Source organism: Python bivittatus, unplaced genomic scaffold (genome assembly GCF_059951505.1).
Source record: "Python bivittatus isolate LINGU-HERP-01145 unplaced genomic scaffold, Pbiv_v1 ctg000700_np1212, whole genome shotgun sequence".
NCBI lineage: Eukaryota > Metazoa > Chordata > Lepidosauria > Squamata > Pythonidae > Python > Python bivittatus.
This window is the reverse complement of record NW_028277098.1, coordinates 16,258,553-16,284,643: the sequence shown is the minus strand read 5'-3', so window position 1 is coordinate 16,284,643 and position 26,091 is coordinate 16,258,553. Positions and strand designations below refer to the sequence as shown.

General features: G+C 37.2%; 1 protein-coding gene across 1 annotated transcript; it reads left to right on the top strand.

Annotated features, from left to right (window-relative positions):
- ATP6V1G3 (ATPase H+ transporting V1 subunit G3) lies at positions 1–26,091 on the top strand. Its single transcript, XM_088153629.1, has 5 exons — positions 1–44; positions 2,123–2,222; positions 3,995–4,111; positions 20,782–20,882; positions 25,423–26,091. Exons 3-5 carry the CDS (start codon positions 4,030–4,032, stop codon positions 25,594–25,596), a joined length of 357 nt encoding a protein of 118 aa, XP_088009755.1. The 5' UTR covers positions 1–44; positions 2,123–2,222; positions 3,995–4,029; the 3' UTR covers positions 25,597–26,091.

The following is a 26,091-nucleotide window of genomic DNA, read 5'->3' as shown; positions in this document are numbered from 1 at the left end:
GGAAGACGGAGCCCTGGGTGGGCTGCTAGCTTTATATCTGAAAAGTAAGCCCAATCATCATTTCAATTCACTTTCTTTTGCTGCTTTGTGTTTTTGATTCCAGGAAAATTGTTGGGAAAGGGTTCTGTTCAGCATTCATAGCTGAAAAATGAAGCATCAAGCATTTTAGTCAGATGACCTGCACTTCCCTCTTCACTGTCTGAGGAAGGAAGGAAGGAAGGAAGGAAGGAAGGAAGGAAGGAAGGAAGGAAGGAAGGAAGGAAGGAAGGAAGGAAGGAAGGAAGGAAGATTCCATTAATTTATATAAAAATAGAAGCTGCTGTATGTACATCTTGTGAGCCACCAGAACCAAATAACTAAATTGACATTTCTTGACATAAAAATTCACACTGACACATTCCACTCCAAAAGAAAATATAATGTAGCTGTAGAAAAAGATGCCTGCATACATTTTGCATATTCTAATTTATTTCTTTACTGGAACATCCAGAAATGCTTTCTATCAGTCAGGAGTAAACCATATGCAGCCCCCTACCTCCTATTTTGCAGCCCTCATGTACTTCTACTTCACTGCCAAAATTTGGAAACTAAACTATCAGGGACATCTATGGGAAGAGAGTAAAAAAAAAATCAAGCTGTGGGGTGCAACCATGTTATCAAAGCCCCTCCCCTTTTTACATGTGTGTGGTGCACATTAAAATGGGTAGGAGTTCATCATCACACCCCCATCTTGACATTTTTTTGACTGTGCCCCATGGATGCCTTTGCTATGGATTGTTGGCAATGGATTCCACCCCCTCCCAAACTGCAAAATAAATGTTGTATGTTAATTTTTTAACCCCAAAACTGGAAAAAGGGGAGGGAAAACATTTCCAAAATATTTGCCCTCTCCTCCACATCAATGAATATGTCCCCTGCAGCCCTCAGAGAATGGGGGGAGGGAATGTGACTCAACACAGAATAAGTTGCTGAATGGAATTGCAGTCACTGAAATAGCAATAAAATGTGTCACTCTATACTACAGTAGGTAACCTGAGCAGCCCTCCACTTTATTGTTGGGTGCCAACTATTAATGGAGAGTTTTGTAGCCTCTCCTAGCTGTTCTTACTATTATTGATTTTTCAAGCAGATGTGGACTGCACAGGTGTTAAAGTGGCCACTGTTTCCACTGGGCAGAGGGAGCCATGATTTCAGAGCAGAGCAAAATGGTAGGGTGAAAGCAACATTGGCAGCTTTATAGCCATTTCCCTTCCCTAGACTACAGTATTGTGTGTATTAGACAACCTGGGTTGACACCCTAAGATAGGAGAGATGGACACTTTTCCATTACCAGCAGTCATGTGCAGTTATCATGGCCAAGAAGTCATTCTCAAGCAGGGAGAAGGAGGACCACGATGAGATGCTCAGGAAGTTGGACACAAGAAGTCCAGGCACAAATCCTGCCCTTGGAACAGTTCACTCAGACTTTGAGTGAAATCCTCAATGTCCTCTTTGCCCATGGAAATCCAGGAGGGCAAAGGAGCTTATGGCCAATGTATCATATAGGTATATTCCTGAGTAGCCGTGAATCTGGCTGACCAATGCAGGCAGAGGCTACAAGCTTCCTGTACTTATGGCATTGCCTGAAGTCCTGGACCGTGTCAGCCTTGCGAGATAGTCCAGACAAGAAGCACACCCAGAAGTACTAGCTCTAACTTTAATGTAAAGTTATATTAACAGAATCTTGCAAGTCTGAATGTACATCTCTCCCCCTCACCTTTACAGTCCAAGAAACTAGGGAGGGTCCATCCTGAGACATTTGCCATGCCCCCATTCCTTCTGCAGACTCAGCTGCCTCTTATCTGACATTGTCTAGTCTGTGTCTCTTCCTCCTGTCTCCCAAGGTCATTCCCACATACCATTACAGACTGGAACAACATTCGGTTACACTTTAATCTTCTGTACCTTGAATCCATCTCCCAGTAGGGCAGTCTCCTCAGAAACCTTGACCATTGCTGATTCTGAAAAGCTATCTGCTTGCATCTGTATTCTGGCTATTAATGAGAGCTGTGACAGCTTTTGAATTCAGTTGGTATTTCACCACCATGACCTTATCTGACAGATTTACACCTTGAATTGATAGCTAGCTCATTTCAACCAGAAGAGCAAGGAGAAAGTTCCAGCTACCAGTTCTGCTCACTTCTGCAGGTGGAATTGGGATGTCCTCTGCTCCTTATCCTCAGGTATGAAAATGTCTTATGCTATTCCTTGCCCTTCAAAAGAGGACTATCATCTGAAAAGTATGAATGGTCATCTTACGTAACAACGATAGTTAGTTTTGATTTCATAAAGACCTTGCTGCTGAAACAAGCATGCACATTCACATATGGCATTGTTGAACAGTAATTGACTGAACTACTCTTATGCCAATCGAAATATATTTCTGATGGTCTGCTGATGCAAAAGTAAACCCAAGTTTATATGCTTCCTTGTTCATAAAGCACAATAGAGAAAAAGCCACCTTGGTCTGCAGAAAACTGCCTTGCAAGAACATAAGTAAAGGCTTACATACATGATTCACTGTTTCTGCAACAGGCACACTGCATGATTGTGGCCTTGTTATTACAAGGAGTCACATGGCAGAGCTTTGATCTGGCCAGTGCTTGAAATGAAGGGCAGGGCAGCAGCTGGCTAGCTGTTCAGGACTGCAGCACAGACCAGCAGACAAGGGGCACATCAACACATCTGCCTAACTGAAAGCCACCAAGGCCTTGTTAACTATATTTGAAAATCCTTTTCTCCCCCTCAGGCCATATCCAAGGCTGGCTAACTTTATTTTTCTTATCTTTGTGGATGTTGAGTTTTCCATATTTTCCCCACACAAGACTAGCTAGTTGCATGAAGTGTGACACTTTGGCACAACTGCGGTGATGATGTGGTGCGGCTGGGAACTGCCCAGCTCCTATTAGCTTCTTTTGATTCTCTTTGTAAATGCTTTCCACTCTGGTTGCTGCTGACTCCCCTCCATGTCCATTTTGATTTGTGCTGATGGACTGACATGGCCCCAGGACAGAAACAGCAGCACTAAGATTGCTAGAGGAAGTAATAGAGAAGGGTCCTCTTTAAGGCAACCTTCCTGTCAAGTCCATGAAGAAACAAAGGTCCTGGCAGGTAGGTCACACTGTAGGATGCAGTTTATAAGTGTCAAGAGGTCCTAGTCTACTATCTTCTATAGTAGCATTTCTTAAGCTTTTTGCTCTCAGGACCCCTTCCCACTTTTAAAAATTATGGAGGACCCCAAAATAGCTTTTGTTTGTATGAGTTATATTTATCAATATTTACTGTATTAAAATTAACATTGATGCATGCATAGAGTATTTATTTAATCATGTATAAATAACAATATTAAACCCATTAGATATTAACATAAATATTTTTCATGAAAAAACCCTATTTTTTAACAAATAAAAAAAATAAAGAGAAGATCGTCACTGAAATTTTTGCAAATATCTTCAATATCTGGCAAATAATTTTGATTTCGAGGACCCTTGACATGTGTAGGTGTCATGCCTGCAATATTAAACCAAGAAGTGTTGATGTAATAGCAGTGATTGATAGGCCTACATTGATGGCAGTTGCTGTACAGGAGAAGATCTACAATGCAAGCAATTATTAAGGAATAATCCAGGTGCATTCTGAGTTAAGTCAGGCTGCTACCTTGATATTTTTATTCTAAACATTAAATATCATAAATATCACTTGCAAACAAAGCAAGCAAAGGTTTTATGTTGATGGTTGCCTGTAAACCATGTTGGAGAGGGCAGCCGTGGGGGGAACTCCCTCAAACCAGTTGATCCACTTCTTTGCACCTGCTTTTTGTTTTCTTCCAGAGTTTTAATCTGGCTTCAGCCTGCAAAGGGGACAGAGCAAAGTTTATGTTTTGATTATTGACACAACAGGAGAAGCGTTGAATAAATATGGAGTCACTCCATAAAGCCCCCTTCCTCCTTTGTAGTTTCCACAGGCATTTCCTGAATCCAAGGAGGCAAAATGACTAGCCAGTCTCAGGGAATACAACAGCTTCTGCAGGCAGAAAAGCGGGCCAAAGATAAACTTGAAGAAGCCAAAAAGAGTAAGTTACAGCCGAGGGTGGCACTCTTTCTCTGCTGAATCTCCAGGAAACCTTTCTTATATATAACTATAGATAAATTACAGAGGCATCAGCAAAGAAATGTAGTAATACACTTAAATAATTATCGTAATTTGTTGTCTTCCCATCGGGTTAATTTTTAAAACTACCTCCAGTGTCTATTTCTCAACATTTTGATAATCTGGTATCTAGTTTCAGGGCTGAATACATATAAGTCAACAGTCATCCTTCTCCTATTTCCTTATGGGGAATTATTCTACAACCTACAGTTCTTTCTGGTCCTCTAAGAAGGAGAATTGTTTCTTCTACTTTGGGGTCTGTAACAGGGAGGCAGAACTAACATATTACGTGGCATTTTTTTCACTACGTGAATGGAATAATTCTTTCCGACTAAGCCATTACAATGATCTGTGCTGTAATGTTGGTTGCACCTCAGAGCTAAAGGAGACACTGCCCTCTGTTGGTGCACTACATTTCCTATCAGCCTCAGCCAACATGGCCAGTGGTTAGTAATACTAGTTCTTGTAGATCTTCTATGTAGGGTAGTCTTGTATGAATTTCCAACATTATTTATCACATTTTAACCCACCTACTAACATTTCATTAGTCTAGTTATACATTCTAGGTTTTGCTGAAAGTTACATAGTACATAAAACCATATACAATTTTATTTTGCAGCAACTTCTATAAAGTAGTGTTCACCTTCACACAAGATTTCATCTCCTGATGTCTTATTTCACTAGATCTATTTCTCCTTACTATTTTGGGGCCTGTCAGCAGCTCTGCATTTACTACCAGGAGTTATTAATATTTTTGTCAATTAAATTGGTTTCATTTCCATGAAATTAAGTTTTGCTATTACTTTTTTATGTCTTATAGCTCTTTTATCTTCTACAGAGTACTTTCATTCATTTCCTTAAGCTTCTACGAAGAGACATTAAAGGAATTCCATCTTTGTGAAACCCTGAAAATGAACCCTGCCCTGTCTTCATTTTATCATCTAATGGGCTGCTTGGGATATAATTACCTTTAAGAGACACGGTTGGGTATGGTGGTGAAGATACTGGCCTGGAAACCAGGAGACTGTGAGTTCGAGTCCTCCCTTAGGCATGAAAGTTAGCTGGGTGACTTTGGGCCAGTCCCTCTCTCTCTCAGCCCGACTCACCTCACAGGGTTGTTGTGGGGAACATAGGTGGCAGGAGAATTATGTACACCACCTTGAGTTGTATAAAATAAAGGTGGGATATAAATGTAGTAAGTAAGGAAATCATTTTTGGGATTACACATTTATCTGATTTTGCAAAAAAAATCAAAATCCAAAAAAAAGTCTATAAATAGTAGGCTCAGAAACAGATACTTTGAACTAAAGGATACTTTTCAAGGTATGTTTTGTGACAAAATGTTCAAAATACGGGTTTGTTAGTCTCAGTTCTGTAGATGTTTTGTACTGGAGTGGGCACACAGTGTGCCTTGTGGAGATGCAGTGATGTTGTGATTTGTTTCATGAATGCACTTTGGGGTGCTTTCTCCAACACAGGCCTTTTCTCTCTACTATAAGTTCAGAGAAGGACCCAGGAGAAATGTAAAGTGCTATGACAGATTTGCTTTGTTCTTTGAAATTGGGGGCTACATCACTTCATAGAGCAACTTCAGAGTAAAGCACTCCATTAAAACTTTGCACTGCCTTAATATTCATTAGGATTCTTTTAAAAATCACCAGTTAATACAAATCTGGCCAGAATGGACTTTTCATTCATTCCAGATTACCATTATAACTGGTATTGATCCTCTATTGGTTACCCAGGAGTGTAACCAGCCCTCTATGAAGGAGATAATCTGAGAATTATTATCTGGGTGCATAATGTGTGACCTTGCAGGTGCTGCTGAGATAATGATTCCCTCACGGTTGATCATGCTGGCTGGGGCTGTCAGGAGTTGTAATTCAGCAATATCTAGTCCCGTGTTTCTCATCCTTGGCAACTTTAAGATGTGTGGACTTCAACTCCCAGAATTCCCAGCCAACAAAATCTCATGAGGTCTGAGAAAAATATTCAATTATTTTTCAAGTATTCTTTTGGGAAACAAGATAGCATTTTTAGACTCTGCTCCAAGGTGCAGTGGTATCTGTCCCCCTTCCTTTTGCCAGCAAGCCTGGGAGGGTGGGCTTTGGATTAGCAGCTGCCAAGTTACAGTTTGGTGTAGTGGTTAGGGCACCAGACTAGAAACCCAGAGACTATGAATTCTAGTCCCACTTAGGCACAAGGCCAGCTGGGTGACCTTGGGCCAGTCCCTCTCTTGCCAAGAAAACTGCAGGGACTTGTCCAGGCAGTCACCAGGAGTCAAAAGTGACTCAAAGGCACACAGACACAAGCCTGTGCCATAAGCCAAAGCTACTTTTACTGCACTTCAGAAAGCACCAGTTCCAGGGCAATCTGTACCAGTTCAAAGTGGTGCACCCTTCCACAGCTCTTCCACCATCAGCAGGATTCAGTTGCAATGTGAAACAAGCTTGCCCTTCCTGAACTGAAGAAGCATGGTAAACTGAAAACATGACCTTCACATTCATAAGAACAGATCATTGTCTAACACCCAACCTTTTTTTAAAAAAAAGTTTTGTTTCAATTATTGCTTCCAGTTTGCTCTGAAGAAGGAAGCCTACACCCACACCCACACATGCACACAAAAAGACTTCCAAAGTATATGTAGAAAGCTTTCACAGCCTAGTGAAATTCAGCTTTGCATGCATTGGGTTTGTCAGTTTAAGGGGCTGCATTTTCTCTCTCTCTGCCTGTCTGTCTGTCTGTCTGTCTCTCTGACAATACTGGTTTATGTTTAAAGTAAGCAAGTTTGCAAATTATTTCTGGATTTGAAACTCAATCAGAGAAGAAACTAAGCCTTCAAAGGAAATATCTATTGAAAATCATGAAGTATCTCATCATTGTTTTGTATGCCTTCAAAATACAGAGCAAGTATCACCTGCAATTATTTTTAGATTTTTTTTATCCCACCTTTATTATTTTTATATAACACAAGGTGGCGAACATACCTAATACTCCTTCCTCCTTCTATTTTCCTCCCAACAACAACCCTGTGAGGTGAGTTGGGCTGAGAGAGAGCGACTGGCCCAAAGTCACCCAGCCGGCTTTCATGCCTAAGGCAGGACTAGAACTCACAGTCTCCTGGTTTCTAGACCAGCACCTTAACCACTACGCCAAACTGGCTCTTTCAAATTTGGCTTCTCCTGCTGGCATACAGTATTTCAGTGCAGAACATGAATATGTCCTCTAAATGTGTTAGGACTGAATATCAGCCTAAATTCATATTCCCAGCTTCACCTTTTGTGAGATGAGTCCATGAATCAAGGCTTACTGGAACCCACTCTTTGTAATCAACTATGTCTGTAAATGACCAAACTGCAGGGCCATAATGTTTTGGGGAGTAAAGATTAATGGGATCCAAACCAACCATCAGTTTTTCATTCACCTTGAGTAAGCAACAGGTTTTGCTCTAGCTTCAGATGCACTCGGGTATAACATAGGCTCAGTTATATATATTGCTAGTAATTGAAAACTATCCATTACACTGAAAAAGCTGCACTGATTTACTCACAGTTTCCAAAATAAATGAAGTGAGAAACCACATATCATTGGTATGAGTAGAGCAATGACATGGTGGGAGACCCAAGACAGATGTTAAGTACAGTATTATCTGGACTTGTAAATATATATTAACAAGCACACCTCGTTTGATTCTGCAAGATTAAAATGAGAGAGAGGAAGCCATTTTATGAGACCAATGTCTGGTCTAACAAAGATTGTAGATTGCTACAATATTTTAGTGAATAATTTCAGTCGTCACTGATAATATGTTCTTAAGGATTTTTAAAATGTCATGCCTAACTTAGAAGCAATATGACTGCATGGAAAATTCTTAGCTATGTGGGAATTATTTGAAGTGCCACAGTCTAGCAAAAATTGTAAATAAATAAATTTGGGGTATTATATATAAAACATACAATGTGACTTATGTGCCTAAGGAATGTTATGTAACTTTTATATAGTCTAGTTCTTACCATATATCCTGTAGTAATGAAACCAGCTGTTACAGGAAATCCACCAAAAATTGAAACATGGGGCACAAAAAATAATACAGTAGCCAACAATTATGCCAAAGTGGATTTTCAAAATGAATTGGACAGTTCTACTCAAAGGCAACCTTCTGTGCAAGTCCAAACCCAATTATATCAGGTTGGGAAAGGCTAATCTAAGGAATTAGGAGAAAAAGAAAAGATCCTGAAATTTCTCAGAAATATTTGGCGTATCCCTACATGAAACTCACATGATTCTTCAGTGCCTATTGTCATCTATCTCAATATTGCTAGTTATCTTCTTGGAAGGGCATGCAACTTCTTTAGTCATATTTCAAAAAAATAATGGATGAGGATGAAACAAAACCTCATTGTGATTTGCTATCTATTTAATTAACATTGAATATAGTCCGGTGGTTTCAGTTTGCCTCACTGAAGATAAGAAGTGATGCAAGAAGTAGCATTTGTCATCTTGCCCTCAATCTTGGTTCATGCTTAGAAGTTAGAGAGCAATGTAGCTTCAAAGGCATGCTTCACTCAAATCTTCATCAAAGCAAATCACCCCCTCAAGGATCTGCAGAGTTCTACTCTTCACTTATGTGTTTAATAGCTTTCTTTGTCATATTAAACATTATAATTTGGTAACAACCGTTGGAGGTTTCTAGAGGCCACATGGCAGTGGGCAGCCATATTGAATGAATGAATGAATGAATGAATCTTTCAGGATCCACATGTAGCCCTGGAGGCTCAGGTCATACATTTCTGCCTTCTTAGGTGCAAGACCCCCTTGGATTCCCTTTTATCTGTGTGGTACAGTAGATGTTCCAACTGTAGTTTCCATTTCTATTCATTTCTATTCAAATGGCACCCCCTTTTTCAAGAGATTTTTGTATCCATGGCTGAAAGTCCAAACATCTTCATACTGGATGTGATATTGAGACTGGATGTGATTATAAGTAATAGATTTGGGGTTAGTCTATACATTTTCAGTGAAATAGCCAGCTGGCAAAGCAGTGGCTCCTGAAGTATGGACTGAATATTTTATTCCCAAAGTGTGTCAACCCAGGCAATGTTTTATTAAGCCACTTTAGAGTCAAACTGTCATGAACACAAGACAGGACAGCTTAAATAGTAAGTACAGACATGCCTTAATACAGAAAGAAACATATTTATACAAAGTAAAGTCAAATTTATATATATAAAGTATCAAAATGCAGACACAACAACCACCTTTAAAATAGAATTTCCCCCTTTCTTACCAGTCTTTTTGCACTCTAATAATTGGCATGGGTGACATATAAATTTAATAAATTATTATTATTTTTGGTTGCATAGTCAGCCAGTTTTGACTGGATTTGGCATTTTTATCCACCTATCGAGTCCATCCCAAGGACCTGGGATAGGCAGGTGTTATTGTTTGATGGTGTTAAAGGTATCGTTGCAGGATATAAGCTGTTCCAAGTAAAGCTGCCTTTTGCAATTGACTGATGGTGATTTTGTCAATGCCGATGGTGTTCAAATCGTGCTCCAGATGTTTTGAGATTCCACCCAAGGTGTCTATTACTATTGGTACTATCTTCACTTTCTTTTGCCACAGTCATTCTACTTCTATTTGCAGATCTTTGTATTTTGTAATTTTCGCCAGTTCTTTCTGTTCTATTCTGCTGTCTCCAGGTAGTATTATTATTATTAAATTCCCTTTTATCATCAGTGCTAAAATAGCACAGAGGCTGGGTAAGGGATTTGCCTAGTATGTAAGAAGTTGCTGGCTAGAAACCCAGTCAAGGTCTTTAAATTACTATTTTCTTTCTTTCCCTAGCTAGCTTTCCCTAACTAGTTGACAGTTTGTTTGTTTTTTTAAAGGTGCAGGATTGCACTGTTTTGTCATTTCTTTGATGACCTGAGATAAAAAGCTTCACACCCCAGGGCTATTTTAGTACTTATAGTAAAGAGAAGGCCTTAGAAGCTCTTAGAGACCAGAGCAAGTATTGCCTCGGTTGAAGGGGTGGGCCATCTGCTATGAAATAGCCATTTTGCTACTGGGGTGAGCTGGGAAGGAAAGCAAGTGCTCCAGCAGAACGGACAAGAACATTCAAGGTAGAAGAGGAAAAGACTGTGTTCAAACCAGAGCAGGAAAATGTACCCAGATGTCAAATTTGCACAGAGGGGGGTAAATAAAAGCTGATGTCATCTGCCCACTGTCTCAGAAAATGTTCTGTTCTGATAGTGTGGCTAAAGCCTCAATATATTTACAATTTCCTGCATTTTGCGGCAGTCTTCTTGGAATATTGGTAAAGTGTCTCTCCAAACACATTCAATACCCTACAAGGAGGATGGTGATGAGATGGAAAAAGCACAGCCAATTCATTTTGCATGAGAGTGCAAAATGGGACAGCAAATTCTACCCATGTAATCTAATGATTGCATCCTATACGTATCAATCAGCATATCAAAGCCAGAAAAAATTCTGCATTACATCCAATAACTTTAAAAAAATTAATTATTATTGCCTGTTAATGACTCATCTCAGAACCATTAATTGTTTTAGGTGATTGCTTTAGGATACTATATTTCTCTCTTTTTTTATTTAGATCTTCACTTAAGTTTTACAACCATACATTTAAAATCAGAGGCAAATGTAATTTATGCAGTTGAATGAACGAGTTCAAGTAGCACAAATAAAGGACTAGAAGTATATCATGACTGATCTCTCTTCTAAAATGTATACAAATCTAAAATGTTTGTATACTAGAAAAGCATTAGATAATGTAGATAAATTGCATCTCAGATAGGTTTTGTCTCATCTAGAAAAATCTTGTTCATTTGGCTTTGTGTAAAATGCCAACAGTATATCGTATAATTTTCTTTCTTAAATGTATACTGATATACTATATTGCTTCTCTAAAGATGGCTCCACTCTAGTTTGCTTTGACAATCATTAAATTGGCACCATACCCAATTAGATGGACCCAGATTCAAGAGCGATACAAAAGCATGGACCCTGGACCAGGTGGTTTCTTTTACATCTCCCTATAATGGATAAGGAGACTTTTTAATTTGTAAAACAAAGGTATTTTATAAAAGTGATGTGTAAAACTTAACTATATTCTCAGAAATATATATATATATATTTGTGAGTGCTTCCTATTACCTCTATACTATAAATGCAATGTTGTACTAGCTAGCAGTACTAGTTATTCAGACCTCCCCCTCTGGGGAAGATGGGCAGCATATACATTTAATAAAGATAGATAGATAGAAAGATAGATAGATAGATAGATAGATAGATAGATAGATAGATAGATAGATAGATAGATAGACAGACAGACAGACAGACAGACAGACAGACAGACAGACAGCAAGGAAGATCCTGCACACCCCCAATCCTGCAAAATAAACACCTCAAGTCCATGTCTGATGTAATGTGTTGAGGCAGAGACAGAACAATACCCTTGTAAGCAACAAATCCACAACCTCTTATGAGATGTCCAGACCAGCCCCACTGACAGTCTGACAACCCATAACTAGCTGTTTGGATCCCTCCTGCTGAAGCTACACTTCCTCTGGCACAACAGTCGTTCCTGCTAGTCTATCCAAGTGGTGGTTGGTTTCTCACATCATGCTGCAATGGCTTGCTTAATTATAGTTTGTTGACTATAACTAATTGCCTGGGTTTACAGAATACTGTAAGCTAAGCCAGAAAACACCATTTATAAAACACTACTGTTGGATTAGAACCATACAACATATTTAGTCATACCAAACAAACAATATTAGGGTTTTACGCAAAGCATGAATCCAGAGAGATATGACCTGTATCCCTGGTGGTGGTGTATGCATGAGCATACATAAGCATGCAGTGGCTGTCTGTAACTATCTGTAATTCGGCAGCCGTTCTGAGCCATCAGCGTTTGCTTGTTAGGGCCCAAATTTGAGTCAGGTATTGCATTAAGTCCATAGTTCACCTCCTCCAATAATCAGAGAGCAGCCTACAACGATATTCATGTTCCATATTGCCATTATAACTTCAAGTAACACTATTAAAGGAGAGTCACATTGCTCTCTAACTATTTGAAATACCCAGGCACGTAGCATAGGATAAAAGGCTGCCTGCTAATCAATACAGGCTATCAAGAGATTGTGTTTTCTTCCTTCTGTGCTCTTCTGTGATCACAGCGTCCTGAATACATTGATCGAAAGCCCCAAACTATAAGGATGTCTTCTAATTTGGGTTTTACAGCATTTCTTTTCTGCCTCCATGCAATATTAACTGTTTTTAAGTATCAGTTGCCCCTAGAATCAGCATGAAGAGAGTGGGCACTCTTGCCAATAGCCTTTCCAACCTACAGATGTTGATTTAAGGTTACAATGGCTTAGGATAGGCCTTTCTCAGCTGCTTTTTTGAAGTGCTCTCTGTATAGCCTTGAGTCGACAGCAAACTATAGTGGCGTGCAGTTTGCTGTCCCCAGTGCCAATCCCTATCCTGCCTCTATTGACTCTATTCTGACTCACTGCCAAATAGTGCTGTCCTGAATTTGTGAGCGCAATGCATAATTGGCACAGTGACTGATCAAGTCCTGTGGCTTTGCCGTCCTCTTCCTTTTGCATGTCTGGTGAGAAAAACATCTGCCATCCGCTAATCATGCTGCTGCAGCAGGAATGGGGAGAGGCTGCAGGACTCTGTCCGCTGCCTCTGTGCTCCTCCTCCTAGCACATCCCTTTCTCTCATATTTGGAGCTATTTAGTGTTTCAAAAAGGAAAGAGATCAGAATCACAAAGAGACCTGAGTCACAAGCAGTACTTTTCCTAGGGATTTCTCTGTCTTTGTTTTCTTTCTTTATAAAGTAAACAAATGTCCACTTGTGGCTTCATCTGTGCTCTACTCAGGAGGCAGTGGGGGAATAAGTTGGTCCCATCCTTCTACTACTTTGATATTTCAGATTTGCATTAAGCTGGTAAGGCCATAGAATTAAAATATTTCCAGTAGGTAGTCCCCAGGTTAAGAATGCCTGGTTTACAGGCAACCCATAGTTAAGAACGGAGCCTATTGTAGCAAAATTTGAGTTAAATATACAATAATTTGAGTTAATTACACAATGCTACTTGTACAGTATTACACAATAATACTGTTCCAGCTTACAAACAAATTGGACTTAAAGACCACCTTGGGAACAAAACTCATTCTTAAACTGGGGACTACCTGTACAACCAATTGAGCAGTCTAACATAATTGCACCATTCTGATATGCCACTGAAAGACCACTGGTACTCCAGCTGTTTAGGGAGGACTTGACAAGAGAATGGTGGCAGATAAAATGAATGGGAGATTGGAATGGAAAGAGAACAGCATCAGCTTGAAATAGCCAATCAGCACCACACTGATCCCACCCACTATTGATTACCTGAGTTATCCCCATCCTTGAATACTGTTGCCTTAAGGAAAAAACCACTAACCTCAGGACAGCTCAAGACAAGCCTGTCTCACTTATGGACTAGGGACAAGAAGAAGGCAATGCCTTGGGAACATGGCCAAAAAAAAAAAAAGATAATGCCAGAACATATTTGTGTCATGGCTAGGTACAAGTAGAAAAGGTGTATGTATAAGCATAGGATGCAGCCAATGGATGCCTTCTAAATTCTTCCTCCCTTCACTGATTGTGCAAATTATTTTGCAAAATACTAATGAATGGTGTTAGTACCTGAATGAGTGTACTCTATAATTATCACTGAACTCCTTGTATAGTTGTGACACAGGCTAATACAGCAACTACTATAGGCCTACAGGGAATGTCTACTTTTGAACATATATGGGATATTCCATATAGGCCTCATCTGGACCTTACTCCAAACCGTACTTTAAAATTCCAGGAATAGGTTTGGGGATTATCAGCTCTCACATCTCACTTTCTACATCTTCACTAGAAAGAAAATGAAGGTGCTCCCTTACTTTTAATTAACCACAGTTAGTCTCATGTCCAAAGTTATTATCATGTTCTAGAGAAACAAAGGTACTATGATTTACGAAGAGGACATGCTTCCTCAAAACAAAGATAAATTAAACCATTGTTTTTGATGGAATATATTATTAACTATGGTTAACAAACAAAAAAATCTCCCCTTCAACTCCAGAGGAAGGGAATTCTCTTCTCCAGTAGAAAAGAAAGCATGCGAGCTTCAAGATTTGTAGCCACATCATTGGACTCAGAACAGACAATTTGATGCCACCAAATACCTCATTTGATGTACATTTGACACCCATGTGATTTTGTTTTAAAGTTTCTTTTTATTTTTTTTTCAAGGAAGCTGGAATGCTGCAAAGAAAAGACATTTCTTACATAATGCTTATTTCCAAGAATGTTTCTAGACCCTACATAAACCCAGAGGCATTTGCTGAAAATAAAAATGAGTGATTAAAGCCTGCTGCTTTGTTTATAATTGTGCCCACCTAAACAGGAAAAAAAATCTATGATGAGCTAAGATAGTAAGATATTATTCTAGAGAACTAATCAGAATGGCAAAGACTACTTCACTAGTTAGCCTTATGGTGAATTGGCATTTTTTGGAAGGACATACTTCCTATGGCACCCATTTTGTGAATAAGGGCAGCCATTTTGTAAGAATGCCCACAAATTGTTTTAAAAATTCCAGATGTGCCCACGGAACAATAAGTCACCTAAGCATTACTTTTTCAAGGCATAGAGAATAAACCTTTTGGATTCTGAAGAATGCAGTTGAAGGATGCTATTGATTTCACTATTCCAGGATGTTTTAGTATTGTAATTTATTGAGAAGTAAACTATGCTGATTTCTTATTCTGTTTTATCTTCAGTTTCCATACCATGGATAGTTTTTACTTCTGTCAGCTGCAATAGGAAGCCATGTAACATTTTCAGTATGCCAAAAGCCTAATCTTTGTCTCCAACAATTTTGGTTCCCCTTTCTTTTTGCAGTACTGTGGTGTGACAGCTCTTCTTCCACTTTTCTATACACTTGTTTTTGAGAGCATTTCTTCTGATTGACATGACACTATACACAGCACCGTATTGCCTTTCTATGGAGACAAGATCCCCTCAGCTGAGGAACTTCAAATTTAAATTCAGGCAGAGGAGATAAATGTGAGGTACAGGGCACAGAATGCATCTAACTGCAGATACTGGCTAAATCCCTCATGACTATACTGAAACTTGGAACGACTTACCTATATGCTTTGTCACAACAATAGCCATGTCTGATCAGTTCCTATATGCACATCTGGGTGTTGCCTGCAATGCAAAACCATGCTTGCATTATCGCATCTTCCATAGTATTCTGTACGAAACAATGCAAGCTGCGTAGTCTGGGCTGTTGGCAAAGCAAGTTGAAAAGCTTATACTCAAACTGCTGGGTGTCATTACTAATGGTGGGTCTCTGCTGTTGTAAGTATAAAGAACACAGAATGCTGACAATCAGTCTATAGTTCTGGGCATTCTAGATTTCTGAATGATGAGAACTCCACAGGTGCAATTCTACCCAAGCTGTGTTTTTCTTTGAGGCATGATCATTGGAGGCAAGGTGGCATTTTATAAATTTTACATACCTTCTCAGACAAAGCTCAAGAACTGGAGGAGATTATAGCTTATACTAACTCCAATAGATCACCCAAAGTTCATACCAAATGTCTAAGTAAGGGGAAATCAACCCTTTCAGAATGATTCTCTTCATCCTTTTTTTCTTATCTAAATAAGACAGAAGTGGAATCTCTATGTAAGAACATTCTGGCTGCTAGGACCTGTCCAGGCATGGTTATTTCTTTGGTTGTTTGTTTCAGTACATTCCTAAATTAATGTCTTTATTATGTCTTTACAAACTGCTTAGCATACCCTTAAAATGGGATGTGCAAGCCACCCTCTTGCATCTGAGAGAGGGCTTTCTTTTCTGTGTACTGAAGCTCCATCGTTAGGGAAACAGCACATGGGGCTCAAAAAATTCATAGGATTTATTTTCAGATTTCAGCTTTAGGTAGAATAATGAATACAAATAAATACATAAATACATTTTCCTGTCTAAATTGGCACTTACCTGGCTCTTTGCAAGACCAAGACATCAAGCACTGTTTCCAATACTTCTTAAAAAATTAGCTGGAATCATTGTTGTCCTTTAATAATGTGCTTTAAAATTCTCACTCACCTTTGCATCTAGCAAACAGTGGAAAAAAGGGAGGGGGAAACTCAATAAAATGTAAATATTCCAATTTGGAGGTCTGAGATTTAACATTGTAGTGCTCTGGAATTCTGCCAGAATTTAACAAAATTCAATTGTTGTGAACTGAAGAGTTCCTGTCAGCAAATCAACAGGGCAAATCTTGCAAAATAATGTATTTTTCTTGATAACAACATCTAAAATCTGTTATCTCACTAATGCAAAAATGTAAGAAAGAAAAAGAAGTGTTTGATTTAAAGCTCAAGTCATATAAGGAGTTGTCCACATTTCAGTGAGGACTGCACTGTGACAATGTCAATGTTTTTCAATAAGGAAACCTGGAAATATTTGATTGTTGATGTGAGAGTAAGTAAACACAATAGTTCTGATCCTAAAGTCAGTACATAATAAGAACACCTAATAAAATCAATAGAAATGTCCTCCCTGTGGCTAGGACATGGAGAACAGAGAAAGAGGCAAGGGGGATGTAAAATAAAATCAAGAGAAGAACTGGTGGCAGAGGGTTATAGTTGTCAATACTTCTCTTATTTACAATTATTAGAAAGATTTAAAGTAGACAAAACCAAAAAGAATGGTTTTGAACATTGTGAGACTAAGTTTGAAATAGAATTGTGCACAAATGAAGAACATGTAATAGTTAAATGTATAAACTTTTATTGAAATTTGAAACAGAAGAAGAACAAGTGAAAGAATGTACGATAAAGTTGGCTAAAAAATTTGGTTATAATATACAGATGGAACAATAGGAAAATATGTGGTTGAAAGGATTGAAATTTACATTGTTATAATCTTAAAGACAATTTTTATAAAATGACGTACCTTTGGTATATGTCACCAGAAAAATTGTCTAGAATGTATAAAGGCACTTCAAATTTATGTTGGATATGTGAACCAGAAGGGACATTTTATCATGTTTGGTGAACGTGTAAAAAAGGTAGAAAATTCTGGATTCAAATACATACACTAAGTCAGAGGATTTTAAAGATTAATATACAATTGAGACCAGAGGTTTTTCTTTTGGGATTGATGGACAAAGAGTTGGAAATAAGTCATGGAACTGTGTTTTTGTACATGATAACTGCAGTGAGATTATTGCATGCACAAACATGGAAAGATTCAGCACTACCCACAATGGAGGAATGGTTGGTAAAGGTGATGGAACTTGCTGAGATGGCTAAATTGACTTCTTTGATCAGAGAAAAGACAATATCTACATTTACTGCTGACTGGAAACCTTTTATTTTTATTTTTATTTATACATAGACTTATCCCCGCCCATCTCCCTCCACTGGAGGACTCTGGGCGGTTTACATCAATTTAAAACAATAAATACATAATTAAAATTTATAAAAGACAGACATATCTACACAAATGGAAAGAAGAGAAAAAAAATTTTATAGACTTTTTGAGTGAGACAGAAAAAAATGAACACATGATTTATGGTTTTGATGATTATACAGAATAGATTATAAAAAGAAAAGAGTTATGTTGCAACCATACAATAAGAGGTAAATTTATAATTTTACTTATAACTGCTATAAAGAAGATTGGAAGCTACTTCTTTGAATCTTTTTTCTTTCTTTTCTATTTTTCTTTTACTTTTTTTCCCATTCATGCACTTTTAGCTTTCTCTTTGATTTCTTTTTTTTCTTTTTCTTACTTTATATTAGTGTTTATCTTCCTTTTCAAAAAATCTTTAATAAAAATTGTATGTATATATATATATATATATATATATATAGAGAGAGAGAGAGAGAGAGAGAGAGAGAGAGAGAGGACAATAAAGGCAATTGTGCTTGGTCTTAGATTTTTCCATAACATTAAAAAGGTAGACTTGTTAAAAACTACATATTTATTTAAAAATCCCTTATTCACATAAATTAGGAAAATGAATAAGATTCCTTTTGATTAGATTGAGAAGGCATATATATATATATATATATATATATATATATATATATATATATATATATTTAAAATGCAAGATGCACTTATTAGTTTCATGGCTAATAAGATAGACATATGCATTCTAATGTGGAGGCACTACACTTGATGATGTATTACATAGTCTCTACCTGCATTTGTTGTACAAATTCATTATCATTCAATAAGGAGACATTGAGATACCAATTTTTCGATACTTTGACCGGTTTCTGAAACACACAATTCAAAATAATTGCACTATGATTTGATACATAACAAACATCAATATTACATTCTTGAGTTTGATGATATAAAGGCAACAATATTAAAAAATAATCAAGAATTTTAAAAATTCTGGTCTATACTTGAATAAAATGTATATCAATATTACATTCTTGAGTTTGATGATATAAAGGCAACAATATTAAAAAATAATCAAGAATTTTAAAAATTCTGGTCTATACTTGAATAAAATGTATATTCTCTTTTAGTGGGTACATCAAGGGTCTATTAAATTCAATTCTTGAATTAAATTCAATTCTTCCATATAGGTCTTAATTGTTTATTTCACTAATGATTGTTTTTTTCATACCAGTGTATTTCTATCAAGCTCAGGATCCAATATTTCATTAAAATCTCCTCCTATTACCACTTCACAAATGCACTCATGCAAGTATTGAAAACATTCATGAAACATAATAGGAAAGTCCAAATTAGGTCCATAAACATTAACCATAGCTATTATAGTCCCTGCTATTTGAGCACATAAAATCATATATATATTTATATATATATTTATATATATAAATATAAATTATATACATATACATATACATATACATATACATATATATATATATATATATATATATATATATATAAAAAGTCACTTCATGTGAGATGGGCGACTATATAAATGTGACAAATAAATAAAATAACATCCATTTACATCAGTAATAACCTGTTGTATATTAATCGGGAATCCTTTTTGAACCAAAATGGCCACACCTTTAGCTATTGCTGAACTATCTGTGAGATAAACCTGTTTCACTCAGCCCTTCATTAATAGAGATTTATCCTGTTCCATTAGATGAGTCTCCTATAAATAAGCAATATCTGCCCTTAACAATTTTAAATATGCTAAAATTACAATATGTTTCTTAGGTTCTCGCAGCTCTTTTACATTAAGATGAACTAACTTCATCCATTAATTTTATTTTGGCCCACTTATCAGTATTTACACAATACCAATTTATTTTATAACCTGTACCTTTTAACAAATATTTAGTAATGAACTTTTCTATAGTTAAATATTTATCATATTTTCTAATATTGCTCACAGACGTAGAACCTGCATAGGAACTCAAAGTAATATTCAAATAACATTGAATTACATATGTATATAGAATCTGTACTTGGAAAAGAAAAAGAAAAACATGATTAAGTGCAAAACAATAAAACAACAAACAACATTATTATAGAAATTGGACAGAACCCTAAAAAACCCAAAGAAATAAATAGAAAATAAATACACAACTTCTCAGTGGGATAGCACTATCGCTCATCTCTCTTATAAGGAACTATACAGAACAGTTTCGAACCACTCGTTTAAGCTAACATGGAAAGTGTAAAGATATAGTGTAAAAATAAAGGATAAAAGACTTTTGTCCCTTTAATATATCCATTAACTTATTACTGGCAATGAATTAAGAATATGCTTGTTAGTATAGGGTGTCTAAACATAGTATTGTTCAGGATCATAATGTGATTTGTCTAGTTTGGACGTACCATGTTGTGTAAATCTAGCCTTGTAATTTTTATATGATGGTTTATAGTTTAGTGCTGTGTGTGAACCCAGGAGGTCAACCATGCTTAAACTACCTAGAGCTTAATGTGACACGGGGACCAGGTCATTCTGTATAAGACAATGGTGACAGACACATAAGCCCTTGAGATCATTCCCATTCGAAGCTTCCAAAGATTGTAAGAAATTATGGGAATCTATTTTTAAAAGATTATCTAAATGGTGATCAACAAAACACTGCCCCTGTCCCCAGCATAATAAAGAGCAATGCCCTTCCCCAAATCTCTCTAATGGAAGCAAAATAATGAATGGCATAATCGCTAACTATTGCAGTCAGACTCCGTAAAGATGTATGTATAATTTTAAAAGTTTAGTTGTAAGGTTATATGCAGCCTCTTGGCAGGAGAAATTTGGAAGTGGGATTTCTTCTATTCCTAAAGAGAAGGAGGAAGAAGTACAAGAAAGAAAGTTTGAGGTTCTTGTCTGGGTTCTGCTGAAGAAAACAGGACAATTAACTAACTGTGCTCGCATACAGGAAGGGATTGTGTTTTATTTACCCTCCTGCAGGCAGGGATTCCCACAGTAAATAAATGCTGTGCACAAACTAATCCAATTAAAATGGCTTGGCTTCTTTTTCAGGAAAAGGAAAGAGACTGAAGCAGGCCAAGGAAGAAGCCACAGCAGAGATAGACCATTATAGGCTCCAGAGGGAAAAGGATTTCAGATGGAAGCAGTCTAAAGTAAGTGACAATATCAAGGAAAGGTTAGATCAATGAAACTTCTCCAGTTTGAAGTCTTTCAGAGGCTTCTGACTAGCACACTGGCTATGCTGGCTAGGGCTGATGGCAGATGAAAATCAAAGTGTCTGGAAATCACCCATTGGGGAAAGCAGGAACAGTACATTTTAAGAATTGGTCAAACGTTTCATGTATTCAGATTCCACAATCCTTTTGTGATTCTGTTTCCACAACTTTAAACTTTAAGTTGGTTCTCCATGCAAACCATGAACTGCATAAATTCCTTTATTGAGCAAATAACAGTAGGCTTACCTACCAGATCTGATATGTTGATTTGATGTAAATAATACAAAATATTGAAAAACAAATAAATTCCTAGAAATAGCAACAGGAAATTCATTAATTAACAGCTCTTTGGCCCAGCAGGAGATGCATCTCAAGAAATTAGTTTTACAGGCTCTCAATATTTGTGCTTTGCTTTGTTGCAGTAGTTTAATCCTGACAATATTTAAGAGCAATTAGGTGAACTGTTGCAAGTTTTCATGCACCGTAAAATTCTGAAACCATATTCAAAGGAACAGTTGCATTTAGTGTGCAGTCTTCACGCTGACTGCATTTGACCGAACACTGATTTACTGTTTTGGGAATCTCCTCAATTCCTTCTGCCACACAGCCACAAGTAAAAAATCAGAAATATGTGCAGCAGTTTTCAACTATCAACGGTTTGTCTTCTTCCTGACCAGGAAGAAACAGCAGGCCAGGTTAATATTTAATGATAAAACTGCAACTAGTTGCAAACAAAAACTAGTGGGAAATAGGAAGTATGTTCATATACTTAACATGACACTTTGACTTATCAGAAGGATAGGCACCCTTTTTTTTTCAAGTATAGCATTCCTGTAAAATCTGTTGGAGGCCCCATCACATATCAGTGATAGAGGAGCTGGGTTAAGGGAGCCAGGGGTATTAAACTAGGCCCAAATGTAAGTGGAAGCATGACGTGTCTTTCCTTCTGAGAGTTCTTCTTCTGCCCTCTTCTTTCTCCTTCTCACATCCACATCCACCCATATATCCATGTACCCACACATAAACACACACCCCACAGACACATTTTTTTCTTTCATCCTCCTTGCCCAACATGGCTTTGAAGGGAATATTCAGAAACCACTACAGAAATAACAGAGAAGCTGGGAGTCAGGGGCATATAACTCATTATTATTATGGTTGGTCACACAGTCAGCCAGATGTTTAGACTGGATTGGGATTTTTATCCACCTATCGAGTCCTTCCCAAGGACCTGGGATAGGCAGATGTTATTGTTTGATGGTCTTAAAGGTATCGTCACAGGATATAAGCTGTTCCAGGTAAAGCTGCCTTTTGGAATTGACTGATGGTGATTTTGTCAATGCCGATGGTCTTCAAGTAGTGAATTATCATCATCATCATCATCATCATCATCATCATCATCATCATCATCATCAAAAACATTCCTTAAGCCATGGGAAAAGGGATAGTATTAGGAAGAGGCTGAGGCTGGCTCCTCCCTTGATTAAAGGGGGTATAAGAAGGAGGGAAGGTAAAACCCCAGCAGATTTGCAAGGTTCTGTTACTATAGTCTACCTCAGTAAGCCTAGTTCAACTTTTCCTAAGGAGGCTGTTTCCTGATCTGGCCTATCTTAATAGACAGAAGAAACCATTCTAGCCAGAGACCTCAACTGATTGACACAATGAACTTTTGAAATTTGGATGAAGGCTGCCTATCTCTCAAAGGTCACAGTGTGATCCCTGGGTTAGCATTAAATTCATATGAAGCCACTGTTTCTACACACTAAAGGAATCAATGAGTAGAAAACTTAATCTTATATCTACTATCATTCATGTTAGTCATTCTTGAAGATCTTCTCTGAAAAAGTAGAGAAAAAAAGAATGGTGAAAGGGTTTGCCCACATATTTGGCAGCAATTCTCCAGTATTGTACTTAGAATTCTGTAAGGTTAAAACATTTAAACATGTGTGAAAAGGAATCACAAAACTAGAAGAAAGCAGTCAGAGCTTGGAATGTATGCATCTGTTTATAACATCACCTTGCTAAATTGTTCAGTTGACGTAGAAATATCATTTAATTACATGGTAGGTCAACGTTGTTTCCACCACAATCTGTCAAATATTTAGTCAATTAAAAACAAATAATCATGAAACCCCAACCCTGTACTTACTGCTCAGGCAAATTCATGCTTAGTGTAGAGTGCTGCGCAATACAGTTACATACTTCTTCCATTTGTCCACCAGTGATTGCTACACCAATATTGCATTGCCTTCAGTAAGTATATCCACTCGATAAAGTGATTGCCTTTACTTTTCCACAATTCCTACACCAAAATACCAGAAAAAAATAAAATAAATCAACCCCCCTTTTTCCAACCCAGATTAATTGTGTGAGGCCTTGGGGGAGAATTTTCTCTACTTTATGTATAGCTTTTAAAAGCATGTGTCTGTATGTCTGTAAGTATATTGATTGATTGATGTTCCATCCCTCCTTCAGGAGTTCAAAATGGCATAGTTAGCATTTCCTCTTACTATTTTTTGCCCACAATAACAACATTTTGAGGTAAATTGGGCTGAACTTCCATGGCTGAGAGTGGACTTGAACCCCAGTATCTCTGGTCCTAGCCCAGCATCTAAACCACTATACTACACTGTCTCTCATTAAACAGAGACCTAAAACCTATGCTCTAGTAATTAAGGCAGGTAAAGTAATATTCCCCATGTGCTTCGAACTACATGAGATTATGGCAATGGAGAGCTGGCTAAACAGTGCCAGACTTGGGGCAATGTAACCAAATTGCAAATCTTTCTTAAGCATGAAGGTTGGTAGCTGCCTAAGTATATTCACCATTTCTTATTGTCCCACTTACATTTATATCGGGATTATTAGAATTAGTTTTATTTAGTTATAGTGGTGATGAGTGCACTGTTGGTAGACCTGAAAGACCAGGCTAGGGGCAGACCATCATGGAGAAAATCTATCTGTGCTGTGGTTAAGAGCCAACAAGGACTTCATGGCACATAATCAATTATTTAGGAACTATGGGTTTGGTTTACATATTAGGTATGCATATGAAATAGACAGACAGACAGACAGACAGACAGACCTTTATTCATAAATAGAACCACAGATAATCCTACCTAATCAGGTTTCCAAATCTAGAATAAAATTAAAACAGAGTTTTATTATTTCATTGTCTAGCATGGAAGAAGCATAAATGGTTTGTTCAACAGAATCAAATTATACTTGAAAGACATTTTTAAAGGTTCAAACCTGCCAAATTACATTAAAATCAGTACATGTTTTCAAACTCTGATCTTAAAATGTTATTTTTAAAAAAGTGTCTGCTTTAGAACAGTGTGATTAAATTTGTAATGATAATAAACCCTTCTGTGTAGAACACCTAAATCAAATTTTGGGATCATCATCATGAGGCATTAATAATTCTCTCTTTCTCTCTCTCTCTGAGCCTTCTCCACATTTGATGTGCACCTCTAATTTATATAATTACTGTTGTGAAAAACGAAGCATCATTACAAGCTTTATTACCATTACTATTCATCCCATAGTGTTTTATTTTTACCAGTTCTTTTAAAAGTATTTCACAGTTATCTAAAAGTAATCTACCAGCATCTCCCATTAATTATTTTCCAAGCTATAATGTGAAATTATGTATTGCTAAGAGATGCTTGAGGATTTAGTTCAATCCACATCTTTAAGTGAAGCAAATGATTGCACTGTCCCCTTTCATTTTCACAGTTTTCCAAATTTTGTGATTTTATTCTTTTCTGGGAAAAAAAGACAGATAAAAAGTATATTTTTGAGTTAAAGTACATATAAAAATGTGTCCGAATTTAGGGGTTAACTTATTCCACTGAGTGAGTAATATTTTACTAACTGATGCTGATGAAGCAATTGAAAACCCTAAATTGTAGCTTAGCTAAAGGGACTGGGTATTTGTAATTGCTTAATTGTACAAATTATAAGGTGGAGGCCTGTTGGTCAACTGACCATTGACAACGCAATGTGGCTTCTTCTGGATGGAGTAGGACACTGGAACATCAAATACAGAGCTTGAGTGTTAAGCAATGGTTATATTCAAAAGCTTCCTTATATGTTTCCTAATCCCATTATTTTAACAGTTGCCAACACATTATGAAGCTAGTTTAGCAGGGGATGGCAAACTGCGCCAGCTTTGTAGACAATGCAGTAGTTTTAGAATAACTTCACTATTTTTTGGTTGTTTTTCTGGACAGAAAATGATAGAGAGAGAGAGACGCACACACAACACATGCCTCTTCATCCTGTAATCCTATGACCCACCACAACAGAGGCAAGATGGACAAGGAAGATAACTACCTAAGAAAGGACTTTTTGAGTGACAGCATCATGCTGTAAAAGAGCAGTATACAAACCACAGAGAGCACATGAGTTCTTTTGAAACCTGTATGGAAGTTTTTGTTTAGTTTACAAATTATACCTTGTTTTGTCTTTGTAGATAATGGGCTCTCAGGATAATCTATCAACAAAAATAGATGAAGAAACTGCAGCAAAGATCCGAAGCCTCACTAATAATTATCATAAGAACATAGAGAATGTGCTCGGTCATCTCTTGGGCAAAGTATATGAGATCAACCCTGATATCCATCAAAATTATACATACACAATTTAAATCCTCCATGGGAATATTTTAAAAGGAGCAATACTTGCAGAATGAGATAGCTTGATGAAGGTGGCAGATTTGGAAGTATCATTACATATTAGCTTATTACCAATTATATTTTTATCACCAGCAAGGACCCAACAGAATCCATTTGGATTTTCTGTTTCCAACAGCCAAATTGTCACACATTATTTTACTAGAGTTTTTTAAAAAAATATATTGTTGCTTTCTGCATTCCAGCTGGATATATAATATAATCATTAAGCCAAAGCATATTCTTGAGCGTAATATTTGTAATGTGGCCAGTTCCTGTAGGCAACTCTCTGGCATCATAAATTTCTACCCTCACCTTTTTTTCTTCTTTTTTTGTAGCAAAGAATGTATCACTTAAATATGGGCAAACACAGAAAAAAGAATTGCTTGACACCAGCAGCTTTTAAGTGGGTGTCTTTTTTCTTCTGATGTTCTCTAGTGCTTGAAAAGTATTTTGTCATATGACTTGGC

Excerpts from the sequence above, each read along its gene's own strand:
- ATP6V1G3 (XM_088153629.1), top strand. The coding sequence starts at position 4,030 with ATGACTAGCCAGTCTCAGGGAATACAACAGCTTCTGCAGGCAGAAAAG. Across the intron at positions 4,112-20,781 it reads ACTTGAAGAAGCCAAAAAGA|GAAAAGGAAAGAGACTGAAG; the intron begins GTAAGTTACAGC and ends CTTCTTTTTCAG. Across the intron at positions 20,883-25,422 it reads TCAGATGGAAGCAGTCTAAA|ATAATGGGCTCTCAGGATAA; the intron begins GTAAGTGACAAT and ends TTGTCTTTGTAG.